Below are 9432 nucleotides of genomic sequence, written 5' to 3'. Positions count from 1 at the left end.
AAGAGTCATTGGAAGTATCTAGAATATTCTAGAATGTCCTTGAAAGGTGAAAAAACTTGGGGAATACAAACAGATGTTCTAGCACATTAGATTGGCCAACTCAAAAATCACAATATACCTATTATATTTTAGTAAAAATACAAACAGATTTCATGATACAACGATGCCTTAACTGCTTCTCTTCATCTCTCCTTCTCGTTCCTTTTCTTCTGCCTCTCTTCTTCTTGCTCTTCTTGGAATTGCTCTATTTTCTACCCTACCAAATATGGCCAACATTAATAACTGTACAGATGTCTATTTTTTTGTGCTTATTTAGTTGGTAGTTTTTTTCATTTAGTACCTTAATAACAAAGATTGTGAGAATTGCCAATATACACCTTGCCTAAAAATTTTAATGATGTTTTTCTGGTTTCAAAACCACATGAGAATGAACCTAAAAATGTCAGAACCAATTTCAGTCTCAGTATTGGTAACCTTAAAACTATTTCCTTCACAACGTATTGTTCATGTCAAGTACATGTCATTGTGAGCCCCATCACTTCCCTTATAATTGTCAGTCCATCTTATTTTGAGACAAAATTTGCCATCACCATTAATTCGGATTTTGCCTAACTAATTGCCAATGTATAATTTAAAATTCATCCATTAAAACGATAGGTTTCATCTTTTGTGTTGCCTTTTTTTCTACAAAAACCCAAGTCACCCGAGTTTGACAAACATTTCAAACGGTCCAGAATTTCCTTAAATTTTTTGGTGATTACTGAATTGATAATTTATTAATTTAATACTTTATTGACGAATGTGGTGAAAGTCCTCGATATACACCTATCTCTTAAAATTTTAATACTACAAATTTAGTCTAAAAAAAGCGTGATAATAAGCCTAAAAAGAATTAAATGTCAGAACATATGTCAATTTGGGTATTGGCTTCCTTTCAGTTACTTCATTCACAACGCATCGTTTATGTCTAGTACTTGTCAATGTGAGCCCCATCACTTCCATTGTAATGTGCTGTCCACCTTATTTTGGGATAAAATTTTAGTTGTCACAACTAATTCGAATTCCTTCAAGCTAATTACCAATGGCGATTTTAAATGTTACATGACAGAACGATAGTGTCATTATGTTTAATTAATTTTTTCTCTCGAATAGCCAAGTCGACCAATTTGATTTACATGAAAAACGGTCTAGAATTCTTATATTCTGGGTGCTTATATAGTACGTAACTTCTTCATTTAATACCTTGTGGACGAAGATGACGAGAGTTGTCGATATACAGTCATCTGTAAAATTTTTAATGATGTCATTTGGTTTCAGAACAACGTGAAGAACCCAAAAAAAACGAAAGTCACAACCAATTTAATTGGTGGTATTGGTTATCTTTAAACTATTTCCTTCACAATAAATATTTCATGTATATCGACAATGGAAGAGATAGGTGAAGAAATATCCCTCTCTCTGTATCTTTGTCTCTGTCTCTGAATGTTGGTCCGTCTTAATATCTGACAAAATTAGGCATTAGCATTAATTCGAATGTCTTCAAACGAATCGTCTATGAGGAATTTAAAATTTACCAATGCCATCAGCTTACGTCTTTATCATAATTCCCCATCGATTATCATTTTTAAAGACATGTCATCGCGTATGTCAACTCTCAATATTTATCTCTTTGTTTCAATATTATTTTGAATATCTACGCGGGTTGCATGTATAAAATTTGAGACCTGTATTATTCTTATTATATATCTATTTTATTGTCACTGCAAATGATCCAGATCTAAGGAATTCATCCGTATAATGTATTTGCAAAAACTAGCTTCATCAAAGAATTACGTGTGCTGCATGGTTTTAACTTACAGAACTTTTATCATTGATATCTGGCATCTGTTGAATCGCCACGGCACCAAAGGGCGTATCTTCGTGAAATAAATTCCACCTAATATTTGCTTGATGTGCAGGGCTTAATATTGAAGACAATTTATAGTTGCTGGAAATGGTTATAACGGTATTTAACAGCAAATCATGTAGATAATTAGTTTTATCTCACGTGAAACAACACCTTCACCGAACATTGCAATTTGGTGCGTTGTCGGCGGCTTTGAAACCATCGTTGCGGGCTTGCAGACATGTGCCTGGTCAAATATCAGACGGCGTACAGCGTTGACAAAGAGAATTAAAAAGGCGGCGCAGAGAGACAAACGAGTTTATTAAACCCAAGGAAGAGAAGAGAGGAAAGAGAGACTGTTGAGAGAAAAGGAGAGAGAGGTAGAGAGGAATGGGGAGACAAATATAGGGAACGGGGGAGAGAGAGGAAGAGGAAGAGGTTGAGAGATAGAAAGAGAAAGGGATGGCGTAGAAAGAGATTGAGAGAGCGGGGGGACAAGAGAGAGAAATGGAGAAGAGAGATAGAAAGAGAAAGCGAGGAGGGAGAGAGGTAGAAAGAGATAGGGAGGAGGGAGAAGAAAGAAAGAGGTTGAGAGAGAAGAATATAGATCAAGGGAGGAGTGAGGAAGAGAAATGGAGAAAATGCAGACCGAAGGCTTGGAGTGAGAGACAGAGAGCGAGACAGAGAGAGATATAGATAGATGGATAGATAGATAGAGACAAAGCGAGATAACGAGAAACAGAGAGAGATAGAAGGAGAGAAACAGAGAGGGGGAGAGAGATACAGACAGACAGCGACAGAAGGATAGAAAGAGAGATAATGAGAAAGATTAAGAGAGAAAGAGAGATGGAGAGAGACAGAATGAGAGAAACCGAGAGAGAGAGACCGAGAGAGAGGCACACAAATAGAGAGAGACAGAGTGAGAGAAACCGAGAGAGAGAAAGAGGTAGACAGAGTAAGCGAACGAGAGAGACAAAGAGATAAGAGGGAGAGAGAGAGAGACATATCGAGAGAGAAAGAGAGAGAGGCAAACATTCACACAGAGAGACAGATTGAGAGCGAGGCAAACAATCAGAGAAAGAGAGAGAGACAGAGACAGAGAGAGATATATGTAGATAGAGAGAGAAAGATAGTTACAGAGAGAGAAATCGAGAGAGAGGGAGAGAGTCAGTCAAACAGATAAAGAGAGAGACGGAGTGTGAGAGAGAGGCAAACATACAGAGAGAGACAGACAGACACAGAGACAGAGAGAGAGATATAGATAGAGAGAGAAAGAGAGAGAGACAGAGAGTTACAGAGAGAGAAAGCGAGAGAAAGGCAGAGTGACATAGAGAGAGCGAGTCAAACAGATAAAGAGAGAGACTCAGAGAGAGAGGCAAACATACAGAGAGAGAGAGAGGCAGAGACAAAGAGTGAGATATAGATAGAGAGAGAAAGAAGAGACAAAGAGATATGGCTTTCAAGAGTCAAAAGCTTGGGCCCCGAAAGGACCAAGACGAACTTCGACCGTTTGGCTGGTCGTTCATCACTTGATCAGCAATGACGATCGATCATCTCCCAATTTCTTATAAGTTTGACCCAACCCCCTCCCCTCTCCAACGCAATCCATCTGCGCCAGCTGCCACCCCATCTCTCTTCTTGACCTCCACCATCAGTCAAAAAGACCGCATTTAAGACACCAGCCGGCACCGTTCATTTCCAGCCAGCCAATCCCCACCGTACATTCGATAGACCCCACGACGATGGAACATTCGGCCTGTACGCGTGCACATTCAATGAAGCGGACCCGTGAGCTGCTTACCTCAGCACTTCTGATGACGTGGAAGCTCCCTATTCGTTGTTAGGATCCTGCTGGCGTCCACGTCATCCGGGCAGCTGGGTTTCCACTCCACTCTTTACTGCCTCCCCTGAGTTCTTCGTCTTTTGCGATTGATTCGCCGGTGAGAGAGGAGAAAGGAAGAGAGATACAGAGAGGGAATGAATAGTAAAGCCAGAAAAGAATAGGAGATATAGTTAGAGATTCTAGAGAGAGGGAGAACAGAATAGAAGGAGATACAGTGAGAGATTCTAGAGAGAAGTTTTTTTTATTGTGAGGCAGAGCTCTGCCGGCTGAGGCTGAAGGAGCTACGGCAGAGCACGAGGGTGATATCTAGAGAGAGAGAGAGATGAAGATGGATAGAGATGGGGAGGATCTAGAGAGAGAGGTGGATGCTTCGGTAGAGAGATAGATGGGCAAGTTTGGCCACACGCTTTCTCCCTGAGGGGATGTGCTGTGTTCGAACCGGAAATTTATTTGACGGCGGGGAGATAGAGAGAGAAAGTGAGCAACGTGGGTCCATACCCCTTCTTGAGGCGGCTTCTATATATCGACGGATGTATTGCCAGGATTGCCTCGCTCACGGGACAACATCTGATTTGAAAGCAAGTAAGGGAGAGTCGTGGAAGGAAGACATCTCCTCCTTGGCGGGTTCAAGATTTCTTCTCGTTTCCCCCTCTCCCCCCCCCTCTGCTGCTCTTTCTCTGTAGAGAGAAGCAGCCCGATCGCGCCCTCATGACTGCTCCTCTGTCCTCTTGGCCCTGGGATAACCTCGGCTCCTTCAAGGCACATCTCTCTCTCTCTAACTCTCTATCTATCCAACTATATTTATCTCTCTCTAGAGCTCACGTTGTATGATTATGCGCAGTATGTTCTATACGGGCCTCTGCTGGCGAAGGCGGCGCAATCGAGGCCGTGGGAGAACCTCACGCCGACGTGGTGGATTCATATACTCACCATCTGCGCTCTCCGTGCCATCATCTGCACTTCTTGGTGCTCCTTCTGCAACTTGCTCTTCCTCACCCGTAATCGTCGCATCATTAAAGATGGCGTTGACTTCAAGCAGATCGACAAGGAATGGCATTGGTACCTCTCTCTCTATGGTTTTCTCTGTTTTTTTCTCTCACTTTCTCTCCTTCTCTCTGTCTCCATGTAGCAATATTCAACCTTCTATGTCTTTCCGAACTCTCTCTCTCTCTCTCTCTCTCTCTCTCTCTCTCTCTCTCTCTCTCTCTCTATCTATCTATCTGTCTATCGTTCTATGTCTCTATACCAAATTTAGAAACTCTATCATCTTTCTTTCTCAATGATCTGATGATTTGGGGGGATGGGAAATGGCAGGGACAACTTCTTGATTATGCAGGCCTTCATCGCGGGGGGCGCGTACTATCTCTTCCCCTCGGCAAATAATCTGCCGGTGTGGAACGCCAAGGGGCTTATCACGGCGTTTCTACTCCACGCGACGGTGTCCGAGACACTCTACTATCTCTCTCACCGCCTCCTCCACACCGACTTCTTCTTCCGCCACTACCACTCCGTCCACCACTCCGTCCCCGTTCCCCAGTCTTACACAGGTTCTCCATCTCTCTCTCTTCTCCATCTCTCTCTCTAGGCCTCATCTGACCCATCTCTCTTTCTAGACCTCATCTGACCCATATCTCTCTCTACTCCATCTCTCTCTCTAGGCCTCATCGGACCCATCTGACCCATCTCTCTCTCTGTTTATATTCTCTTGTTCAGCGGGATTGGGAACGCCTCTGGAGCATCTGATTCTGACCGTGGTGATGGGGATTCCACTGGCGGGGAGCTTCTTGGCCGGACATGGCTCGGTGGCCCTGGTCTATGTCTATCTCCTCACCTTCGATTTCCTCCGAACTATCTTTCATGGCAACGTGGAGATCATCCCTGACTGGCTCTTCCAATCCCTGCCCGTCCTCCGACACCTGCTGGCCACCCCAACGTATGATAATGGCCCATCATCACGACGTGATGATTTCATAATAATTATGATGCCGATTGATGATGATGATGATGTAGGTATCACACGCTGCACCACAAGGAGAAGACGACAAACTTTTGCCTGTTCATGCCGGTCTATGATCTGATGGGGGGAACACAGAATCCCAAGTCTTGGGACGAGCACAGGAGCATCTGCCAGAGTGAGCATCCCCATCGGATGATCTCAGCCGTTGATAAAGTCAACAGGATCTGATTAGGGTTTGATGTGTTGACTGCAGGTAAAAACGAGGAAGTGCCGGGGTTCGTGTTCCTGCTGCATGTTGTGGACGTGGTGTCGTCGATGCACGCGCCGTTCGTGTTCAGAAGTTACGCGTCTTACCCATACACGACCAACTTTCTTCTTCTTCCGTTCTGGCCGGTGGCGTTTTCTGTGATGGTTGCGATGTGGGTCTTTTCCAAGATCTTTCTTGTGTCATTTTACAAGTTAAGGGGCGGTTTACACCAGATTTGGCTGGTCCCCCGCTTTGGTTTCCAGGTACTTATTTCGCTATTTGTTGATTTATTTCAATCGAAGATTGGATAGTTATGGGTTTGGGGTGGGTAGTTTAAATGGGTGTTTGGTAATTTGGTAGTACTTCTTGCCCTTCGCTAAGGACGGCATAAACAAGCACATCGAACTCGCCATTATGAGGGCGGACAAGCTTGGCGTGAAGGTCCTCAGCCTCGCGGCCTTGAACAAGGTTCGGTTGCCGCTCTCTTTTTTTTTATTTTAATTTCTTTCTTTCTTTACTCGCGTATTGTATCGCGTAAAGATTATCGAAATCTTGTTTTATATCAAATCTTTATGAAGCGAAAAGTACGGATTTGAAGGCAGTCTATTGGGTAGGTTTCTGTCATTAAGACTCGGTCATCGCGATGAGGCTTTCGGTTTTATTATCTTTGAGTATCGGGAGAAGAAGTCTGGGTTTTCCGGCAAGCCAGTTTCAGAAGAAACTGATGACTCGTCGCGATATGGGGTCCGGATAAAATTCGTGAAATATTTTATTTTCATCACGTCTTAATCAAGATAAAAGTCCGAAACTTATCACAGTCAACTGTTTCATATGGTAGTGATTCATACGGAATTTACCATCTTTTTTTGCAGAATGAGTCGCTTAATGGAGGAGGGATTCTGTTTGTGAACAAACACCCTGAGCTGAGAGTGAGGGTCGTTCATGGAAACACACTTACGGCCGCAGTCATCCTTAACGAGCTTCCCAAGGGCGTGACCGAAGTGTTTCTCACCGGCGCCACCTCCAAGCTTGGCCGCGCCATCGCCCTCTACCTCTCTCGCAAGAAGATCCGCGTCCTGGTAACCATGAAAAAACAACTTACACTCTCATCCACTTGTTCTTAGAAGTCGGTCTCTCTCTACTCGTATCCATCTTTAGATGAGAGTATTGATGCGTATGGCTCTATCTGGGACGATTGTTGGGTTTCTCTCTCTATCATTGACTCTCTCTAGCTGAGACAATTGATAGGAGTCTGTCTGTCTGTCTCTCTCTCTCTCTCTCTGAGATACTTGTTTGGTTTCTCTCTCTATCCATGTCTCTATCTCGCTGGGGAAAATAGGTGGGTGTGTCGCTCTCTGAGATTATTGTTTGGCTTCTCTCTCGACGTATGTCTCACCCTACCTATGATAATTGATGGGTGTCTCCCTCTCCGAGATATATCTTTTGTTTCCTACTCTATTTATGTCTCTCTTTAGTAGAGATAATTGAGAGCTATCTCTCCGAGATGATTCTTTGGTTTCTCTCCCCCCATGTCTCTCTCTATGAGATGATTGTTTGGTTTCTCTCTCTACGTTTTTCTCGCTAACTGAGACTGTTGATGGGTTATTCAGATGTTAACTATGTCGGCGGAGAGGTTCCAAAAGATCCAGAAGGAAGCGCCACCGGAGCTCCAACACTATCTGGTCCAGGTCACCAAGTACCAGGCTGCCCGGAACTGCAAAGTAAGAACGAATTCTTGACCAGTCCTACCAACTTTAATGAATGCAACAGAAAATATTCAGAAAATCCTTTCATAACACCACCGCTTTTATCATAGCTTATTCACTTAGATTCTTAAATAATCTTTTAATGTTCCTCAATTTTTGATTCAAGGGTTCATCTATATTAATAGTGGGAGAAACCCTTGTACAAGTGCAGAAATACCCGTATAATTCTTATCTACCTTCATAGGGAGAGAAACATTTGTACAAGTACAAAAATACCCTTAATATTCTCATCTAACTTCATAGGGAGGCAAACCCTTGTACAATTACACAAGTACCCTTAAATTTTTAATCTACCTTCATAGGAAAGAAACCCTTGTGCAAATACATAAGTACCCTTGTAGTTCTCATAAGGCTAGATGAGAAAACCGAAGTTTTGTGCAGACCTGGATAGTGGGCAAGTGGCTGGGCTATAAGGAGCAGCAGTGGGCGCCGCCAGGGACTCACTTCCACCAGTTCGTCGTCCCCCCCATCTTCGGCTTCCGCCGCGACTGCACCTACGGCAAGCTCGCCGCCGTCCGCCTCCCCGACGACGTCCAAGGCCTCGGCATGTGCGAGGTAAAACACCAAAAACCCAATCCGTCATCCGTCATCCACCATCCCTTACCTTCCCTTTTTCAATGACTAATTGGCAACAAGATGGGTAGACAAATTTGTCACCTTTTCTTTCTTAACCCTGGCTGAGATGACGAAGAAGATGACGATTTTTCGATGACGACGACGATTTACGATGTTTAATTGTCTTCTTCTTTGATGTTAACAGTATACGCTAGACCGAGGAGTCGTGCACGCTTGCCATGCCGGGGGAGTTGTCCATTTTCTTGAAGGGTGGAACCATCACGAGGTTGGGGCCATCGACGTAGATAGAATCGACGTCGTGTGGGAAGCAGCGCTCCGCCACGGACTCCGGCCGGCCTAGAAAACCGGCAGAAACGTGGCTTACTGATGTCCTCTTTCCAACTATCTGTTTTTTCTTCGCCATCCTTGTAACGAAAATCCACAGATAACATCAATGAATACATTTCCTCAGGGTGTCCATCTCTAACTCTGTCCTGGGTACTGATGATTTCAAAATATCACCCATATCTAGAGAGAGATTTAGTCATAAGTTAGTCATAAGTTATCTGTTGTTGTTGTTGTTGACGAAAATCCATAAAAAGCCTTCCATTAATTTGTGTTCCTTCGGTATCGATAATCTGTTCTGTGATAGGTACTGCGGATATCCAACTATAACGCAGATTAGAAAGTAAGATTTTATCATGATACTTTCGTCGAGAATTGTAAGTTTGTATTTAATGATTGATAAAAACCACAGAAAGCATTTCATTAATACTTTGTATTTATTAGAAAGTAAGATTTTATGATGACAAGTTGGTCTAAAATTATGAGTTTGTATTTATTATTCTGTTGTGATTAGCGAAAAACCGTGTAACTCTTTAACTTCAAAGAGGGGACATGGGTTCTCCTCCATCCTTGTGTTTTTTTTTCTTTTCGAACCAAGGTTTATGTTGTCTTTCACCCCACCGAAGTTCTGAAGCGAAAACATGGAACATTAAATGATTACATCGATTTCGGGCAACTCTTTGCTCACATGTCTGTCTTTAACATAGTTTGTCCAGATGCTTCTTTTTCTGTGCATGAGTGGCCAGAAGGGTCAAAGTTTCCGTCCGTCTCTCCCCCCAACAAAACGCTACAAATGGCATTCAATTAATGCATGGGGTTTGGTCAATTCCTACC

At 43.3% G+C, this 9432-nt stretch overlaps 1 protein-coding gene across 1 annotated transcript; it reads left to right on the top strand.

Annotated features, from left to right (window-relative positions):
* Positions 1 to 4268: 4268 nt before the first annotated feature.
* LOC144708542 (very-long-chain aldehyde decarbonylase GL1-1-like) lies at positions 4269 to 8740 on the top strand. Its single transcript, XM_078581913.1, has 11 exons — positions 4269 to 4487; positions 4570 to 4787; positions 5043 to 5275; positions 5442 to 5661; positions 5739 to 5860; positions 5939 to 6195; positions 6293 to 6400; positions 6805 to 7011; positions 7543 to 7653; positions 8080 to 8253; positions 8459 to 8740. Exons 1-11 carry the CDS (start codon positions 4437 to 4439, stop codon positions 8612 to 8614), a joined length of 1857 nt encoding a protein of 618 aa, XP_078438039.1. The 5' UTR covers positions 4269 to 4436; the 3' UTR covers positions 8615 to 8740.
* Positions 8741 to 9432: the final 692 nt, after the last annotated feature.

This window comes from Wolffia australiana, chromosome 10, assembly GCF_029677425.1.
Source record: "Wolffia australiana isolate 7733 chromosome 10, ASM2967742v1".
Taxonomy (NCBI): domain Eukaryota; kingdom Viridiplantae; phylum Streptophyta; class Magnoliopsida; order Alismatales; family Araceae; genus Wolffia; species Wolffia australiana.
The sequence above is the reverse complement of the archived record's forward strand: the minus strand, read 5'-3'. Positions and strand labels throughout refer to the sequence as shown.